Genomic DNA, 16,921 nt, shown 5'->3' with positions numbered 1-16,921 from the left:
AGTTTATTTTATTTTACTTTTTTTTTGTCTCTGAGTACACTCTGTGTTGTGATGCTTGGAACTTTTACCACCAGTGTTTTGAGTGTGTGTGTTGAATTAGTCACAGCTGGAAGACCTAGAATAAAACTGGTCAATCTGTGAACAGAAAATACCAATAAAAGCTAATATTTCCTAGGACATTGCAACAGGGAGTATGACACTTTCCTCTCTCTGTCTATTTCTGTAGTTGTTTTTTTTAGGAAGGCAGTGATGGGGTGGTATTTGTGACCTGCAACAAATGGTCTGTATTTTTTTTCCATCCTGTAGACAGAATGAACTTCCCATGGATAAAATGTAAGTTGGTGACAGCTCTGGATTTCCGTACTGGAAAGACAAGTACCATCAGTGGGGAACACTGGGGAAATGCAAGAGGTCTGAGCAACCAGACTGCTCAATTTTCAGGGGAAGAGGAAATGTCTAGAAGCTACACAGAGAGAAATTGTGGAGGAGAATTCACATCACAGGTAGAAGAAGGAAGCAGCATTCAGTGGAGTTAAGGCAAATGAGGATTGGTAGACTGTGAACAGTGGACAGAAGAAGCCAAGAGGAGTTAAATGTTTCCAGATGACAGTAGGTATACAGAAAGTGAACTGTGAAAGAGACCTTTAAAAGCTCCAGATGGTGAAATGAAACATGGCTGAGATATCTCTGTCAGTAGCAGTTCATCTCAGCTGGAAAGAAAATCAGTAATGTTCTCAAAACATCTAAGTAGCCAAGCATCCTGAAACCAACACACGCCATTTTATTGGTAGACTTCTGAACTTTGTAGTCAGTATGCAGTGGTGCTAATGCCTAGACTCACTAAATATTGCAAAGTATCTCAACATGTAAATGATTTCTCAAGGCTTGCCAGGGTGCTGAAGGAGAGTAATATCAAACTGATCTTCACAGTGATTCTCCATGTCATGGTGGTGGGGAAAACCATACAGAAAATCCTGAAAGTATTCAGCTGGATAGCTGTGTAGCAACAGTGAAATGTTTTGATTTGGAAGTGGAATAAAAGGCCACTGTCTTTTGAATATAGATGGAATGAAGACAAATCTTTTGGAGGACTACACTAGAATAACCAGAAGGACATTATGTCAGTAATGAGATAATGAAATGAGCTGATAAGTTTAAGCATGAGAGTAGTTTAAGCATAAAATTATGATATTGAAAATATAATGAAGACCTCCAAAGGAAGTGAAGGGATAATAACCAGGCAAAACTTGATGAGATTTATACTAAACTCATTGAAGTGAAATGCCACCCTACAGTTAACCTGTCTTCAGAGGAAGAGTGGGGAACATGGGTTTTCTCAGTTGTGGACAGCTTCAGAGAAAATGATCCTGAGTAGTGAAGGCCCAGTGCCCTGAGAAGGATCTCCTGTATAACAAAAAAATGGCTGCTTCCTACCCAGAGCAACATGGTACTTGAGAAATAGTATCTTTGTGGTCAAAGAAATTTACCTAACACAGGAATGTTACAGGAGAGTAAAATCTAGGAAAAGTAGAGAAGTTGTATCACTTCTTTATTTGGAATTGGTACAATTGCTTTTCCAATGCTGAGCTTTATTTTAGTGTCCATAAGCCTGTTGATAAAATTGTAAGAGACTGATCAAAGGACTGGACATTTTGCCTTGTGGTGAGACATTCTGGAATCTTGCTCTGTTTATCTTACCCATGAGAAGGCTAGGACTTGACCTGATCAGAGGGTCTGCATTGGGAAAAAAATGTTGAAAAACTGTTAACAAACTGGCAGGCAAAGATATAAAAAGGTCCAGTGGTTCATCCTTGAAGTTCAAAATTCCACTGCACATTTTCAACAGTGTGAGTGATTAGCCCCTATGATATCTTAACAAAGGTTGTGGTGGTTTCCTTACCACTGACAATTTAAAAATTAAGATTGAATGGTTTCTTAAATGATATGTTTCAGTAAAGCAGAAGTTCTGTGGCTTATTTGTACAGGTCGTTGGCCTAATTGTTCATAAAAATCCCCTTTGACCTTGAATTTTTAAATTCTCTTAAAGATAATTACTAGAAACAAACTCGTCTCTTTTTTTTTTTTAATTGAAGTTTTCTGCCTAAAACTTACCTTTGCTTTTACAAAGTTCTCATGAAAAATAGGTATTTTTCTTGGCCAGCTTCTGTTCATAGCCCATCAGATGTTTTTCCACTGTAGTGAACTTGCAGTGTTAGAGTCTTAGTACCTTGGTATACTGCGTTGTGTTGGTTTATCTATAAAGCTGTATTTTTTGTTCCATTCCTTGGTGCCCTGAAGACATATGCCAAGCATGAGTGTATTTTATTGAGATAGGTATGGGATATCTTCATAGCATTAATTGAATTCAGGATTATGAATTCTACTATTTTGCAAAAAGTGCAGCTTGTAGTGGTCTTTTAGTTCCTCACCTCCTGTGAGTCCTGTCTGCACATCTCATGTTTACAGTTGTGTCTTGGAGACATTTCTGCTAGATCTGTACTAAAATCCAGTTGCCAGCAGTGCTGTGGCTGTAATCCCAGTTAGGGTGAGAGTGTCATTAAGATGGCCAGTGCATCAGCAAGCCCAGTTTCTGACTTCAGAGAGCTCAAAAGACCAAAGACTGCCAAAGAGTGACCCAGTGACCAGATAGCAAGTGATGTTAGGGACATAGTGAGCATGTTAGCCTTGTTCTCTAAAGAAATGTTGTCTAGGGAATGACTTTTCTACTGCTTGTTTCTCTGCCAGGATCTCCTCTTTCTCCAACTGGTTTTTGATTCATTTGTCTATTTCAGCCTGGTTTTTACGGAAGCATAAAAATACCAGGCTCTTGTGGTGAGCTGAAGCACCAGGTTCAAAAGAGCTTTGTGGCACCCAACAAATGGGTATACAAGAAAGACACAAATTTGAAACAGTTGTGGTATGGGCTGCAGGACAGTAAGATAACAGAAAATCGGATGCTCTAAGTTCTCTTACTTACAGAACAACTTGTATTCTTGTGGGGAACAGGCTAGACTAATTTTGTACTGTTGATTCTCTTGTGATTTCAAATAGTCATAACAACTCACTTAAAACTGCTTCAGCAATGTGGCTTAAATACATTTGATCTAGACAAGAGTTAAAGTAATTAGCTGACATTTGATTTTACTTGGTATGGATTCAAACCATGAAACTTTGAACACCCTTAGGGTTCAGAAGTGTTTCATTCAGTGTTTGGGTACTAGTCTGTGTTCTCAAGTAACCTTTCCAAACTTGGCAAAGTTAATACCAGATTTAAAAGAAAGGCACTACATGGAGAATCAAGTCTGTAAATGCTTTTTCTTTAACTATAGAGATGCTCTGGACTATAGTTGTAGAAGTAGAACGAATAGAAAATGCGTTACCTGTATTAAGGTGTGTGCTTGTGTTTATATGCAGTGTTCACACCTGTGATCCTACTTATGTGGCTGTACAAAACATTACTCCTGCTGCAAGGATCTTACAGTCTTAATAGATAACCAGGGCAATCATGTGCTTTGGGAGCCGGAGGATGGTGCTAACTTAGAGCATGTGTGCATTTTCAGTTTTATGATGTGACGACAGCAGCACTCTGACACTGGTTAACATTTGTGGGCCTTGTGGAAGGAGCAAGTCTCCATGAGGGATTTGGCTGGAGGAGACCTGCCTGCATGGCACACGGAGATGAGGAGGGTGTTCCAGGCAGGGTTGAAATAAGGATGAACAGCATGATGTTTTACATTGCATGTGATGCAGTCAGTAATCTGGAATGTAATAGAACATATTTCATAAGCTTGTTATTTTTTCTTGTAGTCTAATATAGAGGGAAAATAAAAAGTTATGAAGAAATTTAAAAGGAAGTGTATAGATGTTTCTGTTGAAGGCGGAGGCGTTCACTTCCTCTTCAAAGAGCAATTATATGCGAACTGGAAAAGCTGTATGTGATAACAATACATTCGATTTGCTATGTTAAGAAACCAAGATGGGAAGGGGAGAATTCGAGGCAGGGAGGATTTTGTGGGATTTAATTATGGCCTATGTATACAGGGGCAAAAGAGGCACAGTTAAGTAGGTATCTTCAAGATGGCATCCTTATGTGACACCAAAACCAGTGCTATGGTATTTGATTTGTTAACATATATATATTCATTGTCCAAGTAATTTGTTAGTAGATCGTATCACGATTTTCCCTGGCTCCGGGACAAATTGAAGTAGCGGAAAGGTTGCAGAATTCAGAGCTTCCCATGAAGCTCTGAAAGTAAAATAAGCAACAACAATGTGGAAGAATACCAATTCAGTGATACACACTTTACAGTAACTTACTGTATGCAGATTACCCAGAAATTATTCAGTTTGATGGCTAAGCAGCACAATGGGAAGTTTTCAGATTCTTTCACAAAGTTTGCTCTCTGTAATACAACATACAAATCATACTATTTTCCCCTTACCATTTGTACTAGTTTGAAAGCAAACCAGTGAGGGATTCCAAGTCTGAATTACAATTTAATAGGAAAATTAAGATAAAGTCAATAATACAGAAACACTGGCTTTAACTGACAGAGTCAGGATACAACCTGACACCCTGTTGGTCAGGGTGGTGGTAGCAGTCTAATTAAGTGGAGGCTGCAGTCCTGTTGAAAGGATAGATGTTCTGTTGAAGCAGTGATCCTGTAGAAGGATCTGGTCTTCCTCTGAACGTCCAGTGGTGGTTATGTAGCTCTTGTCCTCTGGGAATGCAGTAGATAAGGGCTAAGTGTGGTGTTCCAAACCTCAGATTGTATCCAGGATGGAATGCTTGGTTCCTCCCGCTGGGCAGAGCATCTCACAATGGAATGATGTAATTCTATGAGTCATGCAGTGAGGCTTGATGGCCCATGAGCAGAAGATATCCCCTGCAGGGAGTTATCAGGGATGTGTCATGGAAGAGACAAAGAACATTGCCCCGCCTGGCTTTAACAGCTTATGCAGATGGTGATAGAATACATACTTTTGGTTACATCTTACATTGTAACCTAAGATACCATCATAATTCTTCAGTGATTTTTAATTTCTTAATGTGCTAAAGAAAGAAAAGAGCTAGGAGACCAACAGGGAAATTCATCAATATGTAACCATTAATTAAATGATGATTTTGAACACTGCTGTCCAAATTCAATGTGTGAGTTAAATAATTGTTCATTTAACAATAAATACAATATACCTTATATCTGAGGATTTCATAGTTTACAAGTTGTGAATCTCACAACATTCCTATTAGAGGATAAAAAACTACAGGTGTAGAAATAAGAAAATAATTTATTAAGGCTGCTCAGGAGATGAAGAAGGAGGAGGGGCCAGATGTCATAGTTTGGGAAACCTATACAGTTTACAGAATTACTATATTACTGAACACTTTCATATATCTTGAGTTGGCCTTAAACTGTGGAAGATGTGCCATCCATTTCCTGAACAAATAATAGGATAGGATAAGTGAAGATCATTTAATGCTTTTATCTCCTTTTCTATGGAGCTGAAGCCCAGAGGAGTCAGCATAATTAAATTTGCCTGCAGAAAGAAAGGGTTATCAATAAAGGCATCTTACCAGAAACAGATAGAAAAGGTGCTTGGGAAGAGTAACATGTGGCAGTAATAAAGGAAAGTTGGACAATAGGTCCAATTTAGACACATTTTGTGGCCAAGAAATCAGAATTTTCATGGAGATCCACAAGAGAAGATGGCCAAGAAACCTACATGGACACCTGATATGTATCTGCTCCAGAGCCTAATTTTTGCTCTGCAAGATCATAGAATTGTTTAAGTTGGAAAAGACCTTTAAGATCATTGAGTACAGCCATTAACCCAGCACTGCCAAATCCACCACTAAACCCTGTCCCTAATCACCACATCTACACATCTTTTGAATAACTCCAGGGATGGTGATTCAAACACTTCCCTGAGGAGCCCTTTTAAAGGCTTGGCAACCCTTTCCATGGAAAAAGTTTTCCTAATACCCAATCTAAACCTCTCCTGGCACAGCTTGAGGCCATTTTCTCTCATCCTCTTGCTTGTTACTTGGGAGAAAAGACTGAACTCCACCTTGCAAGGACTTTCTTTCAGGTAGTTGTAGAAAATGGTGTGCCCCCTGAGCCTCCTTTTCTCCAGGCTAAACAACCCCAGCTCCCTTAGCAGCTCCTCATAGGACTTGTGCTCCAGACCCCTCACCAGCAATGTAGCCCTTCTCTGGACTTGCTCCAGCACCTCAATGTCTTTCTTGTAATAAGGGGCCTAAAACCCAGCACAGGTTTTGAGGTGCAGCCTCACCAGTGCCCATTACAGAGGGACAATCACTGCCCTGATCCTGTTGGCCACACTATTTGTGACACAGGCAAGGATGTCATTAGCCGCCTTGGCCACCTGGACACATGCTGGCTCATGTTCAGCCACTGGGCAGCTTTCCAGCCACTCTTTCCCCAGCCTTTAGTATTGCATGGGGTTGTTGTGACCCAGGTGCAGAACCCAGCATTTGACCTTACTGAACCTTGGTCCACAGATCCAGCCTGTCCAGATCCCTCTGCAGAGCTTTCCTACTCTCCAGCAGATCAACATTCCTGCCCAATTTATGTCATCTGCAAACTAACTGAGGGTACCCTCAATCCCCTCATCCAGATCATTGATAAAGACATTAAACAGCACTGGTGCCAGGACTCTGCCCTGGAGGGCACCATGGGTGACCAGCTGCCAGCTCTGTTTACCCCCACTGTCTAACCCCGGTCATCCGGCATGGTTTTTTACTGAATGAAGAGTACACCCATCCAAGCCATGAGCAGCCAGTTTCTCCCAGACAAAGCTGTGGGAAATGGTGTCTAAGGCTTTACTGAAGTCCATGTAGACAACATCTGCAGTCTTTCCTTCATCTATTATGTGGATCACTTTGTCATAGAGGTAGATGAGGTCAGTCAGGCAGGACCTGCCTTTCATACCATGCTGGCTGGTCCTGATAAGATGGTTGTCCTGTATGTGCTGCATGATGACACTTAAGATGATTTGCTCTATGACCTTCCCCAGCACTGAGGTAAGACTGATGGCCTGTAGTTCCCTTATCCTCTTTCTGACTCATCTTGTAGATGGGTGTTACATCGGCCAACCTCCAGTCAGCTGGGACCTCCCTGGTTGATCAGCAAATGATTTTCCACCAGCTCCCTCAGTATCCTTGTGTGAATTTCATCCACATAAAATTGGATGGGCCTAAGTGGTGTTGCTGACCATTTCCCCTTGGATTGTGAAGGCTTCATTCTGCTCTCTGTCCCTCTCTTCCAGTTCAGGGGGCTGGGTACCAGAAAAAGACTGGTCTTGAGGGTGAGTGATTGTTAGATGTCTCACAGTGAGGCCTCCCAGAAACAGAGACTAGACAGGAGTAAAGGAATAAAAGTAAGTATTTATTTGAAAGGCCTTCAAAGGTACCCCCTGGGGAGCCAGGGGCTATTACCAAGATGGACCCCAAGATGGACAACAGGCCACGAGTTCTTCACACTTTTATAAGTTTGGTTCATTTGCATATCAGGGTTAATTCTTCAATTAAAGCTTCAGTTAATGATGTAATTTCCCCAAGCTTACCCCTCCCTTTAGAGGCTTTTGGTTTATACTTTTTGGGCCTAGGACGGTCTGAGTGTCTTTGGAGAGCAGGCCTGGAGAGGCTTTGTTACGTCTACGTAGCATGAGAGAGCAGAAGTAAAAAGGCTACAAGAAACTTCAGAGTTACACACTAGGCAGTACAGAATTTGAAAAATATGTAAGTTAAAACCATCACCAGCTACTTACAGAGTATTTCATCTGCCTCTTTATCCTGGCTGGGAGGTCTGTCACAGACTCCCACCATGATACCTGCCTTGTTGGCCTTCCCCCTGATTCTTACTCACACTCAACCCTATCCTCACCATCACTAAGCTCTAGAGAACCAAAACACCCCTGCCTCCACTGAGATGGCAGACTGACAGACCTTGCTAGTACCCTGTCCCTCAGACACAGGTGTACTGCTCCCAGACTTTAGTGAGCCTTGTTTTATCCTTTTCTCCCTTCAAATATCTTTAAAGCTTTTTCAGTGAGCCCTGCTAACTCCTGTGCAAAGATCTTTTTCTCCCTTTGAGGCAGGTTTACCCTGTCTGTTGCCAGCAGGCCTGCTGTTTTGTTCCCTTTCGCTATATCCACATGTATAGCCTTTATCTGTACCCATATATATCCATATATATGTGTGTGTATATATACATATATATATAGTAGCCCTTAGCTATATTCATGCTGTTCAGCAATTGCCTTGGCCCTAAGTCAAAAACATATACATGATTTCAGCTGTTTTGAACTGCAAAACCACTCTAAGTGGTGAATAAGTTCAGGCATCTTGCATCCTTGCTTTTGCTTTGTTCCTTTTAACTCTTTTGATAAAGGCTTCTCTGAGGAACCTTGAATAAGCTGGAGGTAAAGATTTCCTGAGGGTGAGATCCCAGGAGACTAAAAGAGAAGTCAGAAGTCTACAGGATTGCCCACCATGTGTTAAACGACAATTGCTTTGGAGTACATGGTCACATACTATTTGATGTGGTTACAGTAAGGCAGTCCCTGCCAACAGTGAGATGAGGGATGCATTCATGCCTAGCTCATCATTTGTTTGTTTCTCTTCTGGTATGTCTTTGAAGAAGTGGGTTGTGAATGAAAATAGTTACAAGATGAACTGTAGGAAAAGTTGTATCTCAAGTCTTTTGGGCAACAGGAGATGGGGACAGTGTTAGGAGTGTAAGGCAGTTGGTCTGTTAGGGTGTCTCATTACAAAAGGGTTAACAGTGTGCTGAAGAACCATACATATACCACAAAGGGTAAGGATGCTTTTCCCATCAACAAGGATCTCACCTAGTGAGACTGGTAGCAGAGGACTCCAACACTCAGAAAGTGTCCCACTGACTGAGCTGTTTCACACCATATTGCTTCACTTCTTGTCCTGCCTGCCACCCACTAGGATTATTTGTACAAGATCGGAGTTGAATGCTGTCATGCTGAACTTAGTGAGTCCTGTATGGGGGATGGGAGCAGAGAAGGAATTGGAATGTGGTGTGCAGATGTGTGAAGGTGAGAGTAAAGCTTATCAGCTACTGGTTCCAGAGGGTGGTGGGCTTTTCCTTGTTTTTTTCCTGACTCTGGTGGTGAAGTCATCAGTTGAACAACCTCAATTATCCAGCCATACAGGGTAAAAGTACCAGATCACTACATTAGGGTGTGAATACTTTTAAATATTTAAAAATATAACAATTAAACATAGGCCCTTTTAGTGAGCTGCTCTCTGGGTGGCCTCTATTAAAAACCTCTTGAGATCACAAAGACACTTTCCTTTGTTGCATAATATTTTTTTTTTCGTTTTTAGTAAATCAGGTTTGAACTGGCAAATTTCTGTGAAGACCTGTAGCCAATTTAATATTTTAAACAGACCTGTTTATGCTGATTTCAGGAATATCTTGAGCCATCCTCCCTCTGCTAACCTGCAGTGCTGACCCGGCAAGAACAACTAGACAGCCCATGGGAACAAAGGAGTGTTCTGCAGCTCTGCAGAAAGGCAGGAAAATAAAAGCTCATAAGAGCAAAGAGTGATGTGGCTGAAGTTTGTGTTACAGTTATCAGCCAAGTAATTTAAAAGAAAAAAAGAAAATAATCCAACAAAATCAAAGCGTAGACTTGAATGCACAGCACTTGGTGACCCAAAATGGTAATCTACACTAAATGCTCCTTTGGTAATGTCTGTGCATATGGTTTTCAGCCCATTTGGGGTAAAACTTTGTAGAAAAAGGCTCTTAGAACTTAAAACTGCTACTCTTCTTGGAAAAATTTGTCTTGATACTCAGATCAAGAAGAGTCTGCAAGAAGACATCTGTTCTAGGACCCTGAGAGCTAGGGGACAGCACACATTACTAGTGCTGTACGTGTTCTGCAGAGATTTCTGTACTCTGAATATTGCTCACTTCACAAATCAGAAATTGTGTCAGTGGTGTTGCTTGATTTCCATGGGCATATCATTCCATGTGCGTACATCAGGGTGCTGAAGTTCTTATAGTTTGTTGCTGATTTGTGCTTATGTCCCCAGTTTCAAACTAGAATCCAGCATTGCATTTTTAATTAACTGTATACTGTGAACTTTATAAAGCTTGGTCTCTGCTTCCCTGTGCCTGTGTTTTAAATGTGTGTAAAATCATTAAATTGCCCTACATATAATTAAAATGTAGAGATTGCATTTTTTTTTATTCAGTGCCAGTGTAGATAGATGTCTGAAAGTGAGTGTACTTTCAGAACCCTCCTTTTGAAACTTTTTGTAGTCATGCAAAAGATGAGTAACACTTTAGAGGATAGAGGACCTCCAGCCAAAATGCTTTTCAAATGATCTTGAAGTGTAATTTATCTTCTTATTTTGCAGCTAACTATGGACCAAATCCAATTTGCAAAGGTTGCTTATCTTGTTCAAAGGATAACGGGTGCATCAGATGCCAACACAAGTTATTCTTCTTCCTGCGAAGAGAAGGGATGAGGCAGTACGGTGAATGCTTGCATTCCTGCCCATCGGGGTACTATGGACTTCGAACGCCAGATATGAACAGATGTTCAAGTGAGTTATTTTTTGAACCCTTACACTCACTTTTGTAGGAAGGCCATAATTCATGCTCAGTTTTTAAGGCGATATGTTGTGGAACAGAGTTTTATTTTCACAGATGTCTCAAGATCATCATAAAACCTCTTTCCTAAAGAAGGTCCCAGCTCATTCTGAGATATATAACATTCAGCAGATTAAATAGTTGATGAATTGACCTATTTTGTATTTTTGTTATTATTATTGGTTTAATTAGAAGGTTAATTTAGGAAAAAATATATGATTCAATCAGATAGTCCTAGTTTTAAGAAACAAATTCCCACTATATGAAAATAAAAAGGATTAAGAATGAATTTAACATGTAGGTAGAAGTCAGTATAAACACTAACGTATGGGTGGGCTTCTTGTCATACTTTTTGTTCCCACACAAATTTCAGGTGACCAGACACCTCACGCCAGACATGCTTTAATATGTAAGTGTTGCTAATTTAATAAAACAGATGCACTATTAAAAACAAACAAACAACCTTTCACTTTTAGTGAAGCATTTTATTTGGAAATTTACAACCTGCTAATGTGCAGCAAGATTCCCTGTTTGCATGTTTGTGCCTAGAAGCACAACTGTTAAAATCCTTGAGTGCTCTGGTATCTCACATTATTTCACCTCTGTCTGGCAGTTGTGCTGACTCGTATTGATTTTTCCATATGCTCATATGTGGAGTATTACCCATATGGATTATTAATCATTGCTGTTACCTCTAATTCCTGTTTAGAGAGGGAATGTTTTTGTCATAGTCTAGCCAGAATCAGGTCACCTGACATAAGAACCTGAAGTGAGAAATAGCTTTTCTTTGTTTCCTGCAATAATCAAGTGTCTGTTAAATGTGTGGCACCTTTCCTCTAATGCTGTGCCATGTCATTGGCAACACCGAGCTGTGAGAAAGCATGTGCTGGTTTCCACATCACACAGTCTTGAGACTCACATGAGGTCACGCAGTGGCAGTCTGGGCTGGATGAAGAGCACTTATGGCCATGCTTGGACCTGTCCCAAACTATCCCATCTCTTTCTTCCCATTCCCTGCATGGGCTCCCTGGATATAGTATTCTTCTCAAGTGCTGTGTAATATTGCAGAGTGCTGCCTAATCTGTACCAGGTGGTTAAGTTTTGATAAATTGAATGAGACAGTATATGGTTTATGTATCCATTCCGTAAAGTAATTTAGAATCTTGGCCTTAATTTTCATGACACATTTGTGAATTCAACAACTTCTCTACGTGAAACCTTTCAAAACTCGACTGTAAATACTTCCACATGAAAAAATGTTTATGAATATATTTGTAGGTTTAGGAAATAGATTAATTTATCTGTATTAGCCTGTACTGCGCTTATGAGACAGGCAAAGTAGTCTGTATTGGCAGTATTCTTTACTTTCAAGAAAAGAAAAGAAAAGAAAAGAAAACAAAACAAAAGAAAAGAAAAAAGAAAAGAAAAGAAAAAAGAAAAGAAAAGAAAAGAAAAGAAAAGAAAACAAAAGAAAAGAAAACAAAAAAGAAAAGGAGAACAGCTAATTGCAGAAGGTGAAGGGTGAATTCAATGTAATATTTTTTTGGTTTTACCGCTTATGGAAAGTGGCCTTTTCTCCTGAATTACAGGATTGATTTTGAAAAGCGTAAATGCAAGTTGTGTGCAACCTATACTGGCATGTGTTGAGCACTTGATATTTATCTCACCCTCATGCCTTTGACAGTCTCTGCCTGTGAGAATAATGAGGCAGTTACATTTATAGACTGGTCCTGGTTACCCTCTGATGATTTCTGTATTGTATGTTTTTATGTTAGTGTAACTGCTCACTGGTGTATTTATAAATCACTTCCCTTTTTTTCTTGGTTTGATGATCTTCATTTGCACATTGTGGGCACACAGACATTTTGTGGATTGAAGCTGAGTTGAAATAAACATCCTTAAAAATAGAATATGTTTCTTCCTGCTTGATCTTAGATATTCTTACGTATGCTTACAGACTCCATTTCTCAGATAGTATTATCTCAGCTAAAAATAATACAATTTTTGGCTATGTTAAAATCCTTATGGGAGTTAAAGGGCTTGAATTACATAAACTGAAATAATTTCTTCCCTATTATTGTCTTTATAGATACAAAACCTGTTTAGCATTTTATTACTGGAACACTTTCCCATTTTTGTTAGAGAAGCTATAGAAGGCATTTTTATGGAAAATGTTGTCTTGATTTTAAAAGCCGAGCATTATTAGTGCCAAATGTAACACAATAAATACCACAGCCAAGTGCAGTGGCTCTAAAATGATGGAAATTTTGGATTTCAAGACAAATTTTCTTTTCTATCTTTAAGCAGTATGTGTGCCTAGAATTTGCTAAGTGGTTCTAGACTGTTTTTCTCGTAACAGTGAATTATGAAATTTGAGAATGCTTGTCTCTAGAAATCAATGTAGAGTTTCCTGCTGGATATGATTTCCACCTTGAACACTGAAGTATAAGAATGCAGTCCTTTTGGACATGAAATTGGAAAGTGTTGAATCTCTTCTGTAGAAGAGCACCCAAGAGATGAGCTACGCTTTGTTAGTTTTCCAATAATTTTTTAATAATTAATGACTTTGAACTGAACTGCTCCAACAAGAGATATTTTTCATGAGCAAAAACCAGAACTGTATTTAAAGAGTAAGATGAAACCTGTCACTTCGGTGGTTGGACTGATTAATGGATCAAGCCTATCTTGAACCTTCCAACTTAGTCTGTGGCCGTAGTAACCTTTATCATTTTAGGAGGAGAAACTACTCAGAGGTTAGAAATTACAGCTCACTTCAACTTTGGCTGGCTACTTCACTTGTTTAGGTTCACCCTCTTTCTCCTGGGAGAGCCAAACATTGTAGTTTCCCCTTCCATTCACCTTCAGTAAAAACAAGATAAAGAAAAGCTTTTAAACAAATTGAGCATTTATTAAATGTGTAGTTAATTCAATGCATTAAGAAAGGTAATTCATGTTTTTAACATTGTTAAAATAGCAGGACTTCATTAATATGTTGTTGCTTGAACTATACTTACGTGGTATAGTAGAGCATATGACCTTTTGAGACTGTTGTAGCCAGTGCAGTCGTAGCAGCCAGGGGGTTCAATTACCAAAAAATTCTGGAGAGAATTTGCACAGAAGGTGTTGCTGGTCAATGACAGATTGGTGAGGAGTGCCAGTGGACATGTCAGGATGGCAGTGTGAAGTTAGATCTGTAGCACCAGTGCTGTTCTCGTGAGCAGCAGAGGGATGGGAGCAGGAGTTTGAAGGAGTGAGTGTCACGGTCATGGGGACAGTCTGGGGATTGGTGAAATTATAGAAGAGTCAGAGAGATCTGAGGCAAGAAGAGCAGGGTGCTGTAAGCCAGAGCTCAGTGTGAAAAACCAAAGGGTTAAGGGCTTTGGACCAAGCAACAATTGTCACTCCCCAGGATAACCAACCTCACAAGTTACGGGCCCAGAGACTTCTCTGGAATGATGCCTCAATGGAAAGAACGAATTCGACTTTCAAAAAGAAAATGTTAGCTGTAGTGAATCATCATCTATTGCTCTGACTTCTTAAATACAAGGATCCTCAAGCAAGGACCCAATTTCAGTGCCAAACTGCCAAACCCTTCAATTTAGGAATGCCATGCTTCCTTTCCTAGCTTCTCTTTGCAAAATATCATCATTTTGCTCTCAGCAGTGCAGGCATTGAGTACCAGTAGTTCAGGACAGTTCTCTTTCTTGGGCATGTGGTTGCTGATTTCCACTCATGCAGATCCCCCCACATGTTTTCAATTCACTTTCCCATGTGTAACTGGTCTTCACTGGTGTCTGCATTTCACGTGGAGCAGAACTTGTGAATCACTGCTGTTACTAAGATTACTAGGAATTGACCAGCTGTCTTTTCCACTTTGTGTACTACAAAATATCTTTGTTATGAAGGGAGTTATGGATTGATAGTAAACCACATTTATTATGTTTAGAAAGGGACAGTGTAACAATAGAAATGCTACAGAATATGGATATTTCATTATTATTATCAGCAAAAAAAATATTTTACAAATGAGCAACTACTTTTTCTTTTTGTGATACATATCTTTTGACCTTAAAATTCATCATACTGCACTTAGTATGAGAAAATAGTGAACGTTATTCTTAAGGTATGTTAAATACGAAGTACATGCATCTCAATATGAAGCTTTTTTTTCTTTATTTTGAATTTCAAAGGCATTATATTTCCCTAAAATTCAGCTTATTTTGCCTCACCTTATAAACTGGTGAAGGATAGTATTTGTTTTGATAATGTTGCACTGTCTGTAATGACAGTACAAAAAGAAGCTGCTTACAGGACCACATGCTCTTTGTTGTTGTTGCAGTAAGGGATATGCACGTGTTTAAATTTAATTTTGTATCTAAATTTGTATTATGAACTCTTAAGCTTTTGATTCCTCCTCTGAAATATAAGTCTCTCAATTCTTTAATGCTTGCTTTGAAGTAAGATGGAATCTCTGGAAAGAAAATTTGAGGTTGTATCTGATGAGTTTCTGTATGAGTGTTAGGATGTCTGAGAGGTCCTGGCTGTGAGTAGAGGGTAGGAGAGCCAGTGGGATATAAGGAGACATGATGCAGAGCAGGAATAGAAGGGATTTGAGGTCTGGTAGGGAGCAAATCCTTGATGAGACACTGCAGACTGAATACAAGGGAAAGAAGAGGCAGGGCTCGAGTGTCTGCCCCTCACCTACAGACCTTTTGTTGCTCTGCTAGATGGGAACAGCAGCAGTGGAGCACCCCTCACTTCACCCTCAGGTTCTGGTGATTCGGTTTTCAGCCCTGCCTTCGTTGTCTTGCAGGTGTGGTAGGCCTGTCAAAGGCGTGCGATTGCTCTGGGGGTTTCTTCTGGAGGATTGAATTTTTCACCTCTTCTCCTTCTCCACACCAATTCTGTCTTTCTCTCTCCCCGCCAGCTTCCACTTCCAGGCCTCTCCTCCTTCCTGCTTCTAAAATCTCCCAGGGTGTTGCTCTTGCCTATTTGGAAACCTCTAGTGGGCACCATTTTCTGTTTATTTTTAAAGGGGGGGGGAAAAAAAAACATTTCTGAAGCATAGTGTTAGTCACGCATTATCTATTTCTTTCCTCTGAAGAGTTTCTTGGGTCTAAAATCTTAGATATGTTTACCTTGATTTTTTGGTCTTGTTTCCTTTAGGATTTTTTTTTTTTTTTTTGGTGTTGTGAATTTCTAGGCAATCTTTTAAGTGGAATAAAAAGAATATGCAAACTGCATCATCTAGCTACTGATATTATACAGAAAATGAAACCACTGGACATGTGAGAAATTGAAGTAAAAAAATTGATTTTGACAAGAGTCTGGTTCAGATGAAAAAATAAGTTTTGTCTTGTTCCAGTTTACTATAATTATTTCAGCTAGCTAGTTAATTTGAAGGGAATTTAAAAGGATTAAGATAGGGATTTTTAGTAGTAGGAAAGATTTTGCTTTCCTTCTCCAGAGGTAGTCCTAAGATGCTGAGATCAGAAAGTTAAAAGCGTTGAAAACTGTAGCAGTCAGAGGAAAACAGTTCAGGTCATCAAACAGTATTTCCTTGGGTTTTATTAGGTTATTTATTGTAAAGTGTAAAAAAATTTTCAAATCGCAGGTTTTCTTAGTTATTGCATATTATGTCAAACAGTTCTGTATATTTCGTAGTAGATTATTCATTATCCAATTTATTATTTTAATAATAGAATACAAAGAATTTTATTAATCTGCAATATGCTTCCATTAATTTCTATATTTAATGAAGTTTACATAGGTAATTATGTTGATTAAAAAAAAGAAATTCAATGGTTATATTTATTTTCAAACAAAGCTATCTTAATATGTTTAGTGGAGTATTGACTTCTTTTAGGCATCCAACTAAAAATGTACATGATTTCTTTATCGCTTCATGTTGGTATATTTAACTTTAAAAGCAAAAAACCCTAAATAATTCTTTCATTCTAGTGTAATAACCTCAGTTGCAGTTAAAATAATTTACTTAATGGCACTTTTATTTTAAAAAACCTAAAGGTTTTAAGTTTTGAATAAGAGGAAACTAGGCACCAAAAATAATATACTCTAGAAAATTTTCTGTATTTCTTAACCACTATTGTGACAATCTGTGATTGCAAGTAGACTTCTACGTAGTTAGCTTTTTAAACTTCTGGATTATTGCTCTTCTTTAGCTTTTTAAGTTCTTTAAATTTTATAAAAAGTCCGTACAAGGCTGAGGTACAGCAACACTTCATGATTTGAACTGAATGTGT

General features: G+C 39.1%; 1 protein-coding gene across 4 annotated transcripts in view; it reads left to right on the top strand.

Annotated features, from left to right (window-relative positions):
* The window catches only part of RSPO2 (R-spondin 2), a 113,774-nt gene that overhangs the window by 46,378 nt on the left and 50,475 nt on the right, over positions 1-16,921 (top strand). For all 4 annotated transcript variants that reach the window (XM_048287037.1, XM_048287036.1, XM_048287039.1 and 1 more), the window contains one exon: positions 10,424-10,612. In XM_048287037.1, coding sequence (XP_048142994.1) covers positions 10,424-10,612 — 189 coding nt within the window. The remainder of the gene's footprint in view (positions 1-10,423; positions 10,613-16,921) is intronic.

This window comes from Corvus hawaiiensis, chromosome 26 (assembly GCF_020740725.1).
Source record: "Corvus hawaiiensis isolate bCorHaw1 chromosome 26, bCorHaw1.pri.cur, whole genome shotgun sequence".
NCBI lineage: Eukaryota > Metazoa > Chordata > Aves > Passeriformes > Corvidae > Corvus > Corvus hawaiiensis.
Note: the sequence above shows the minus strand (reverse complement) of the source record. Positions and strands in the feature narration are given on the sequence as shown.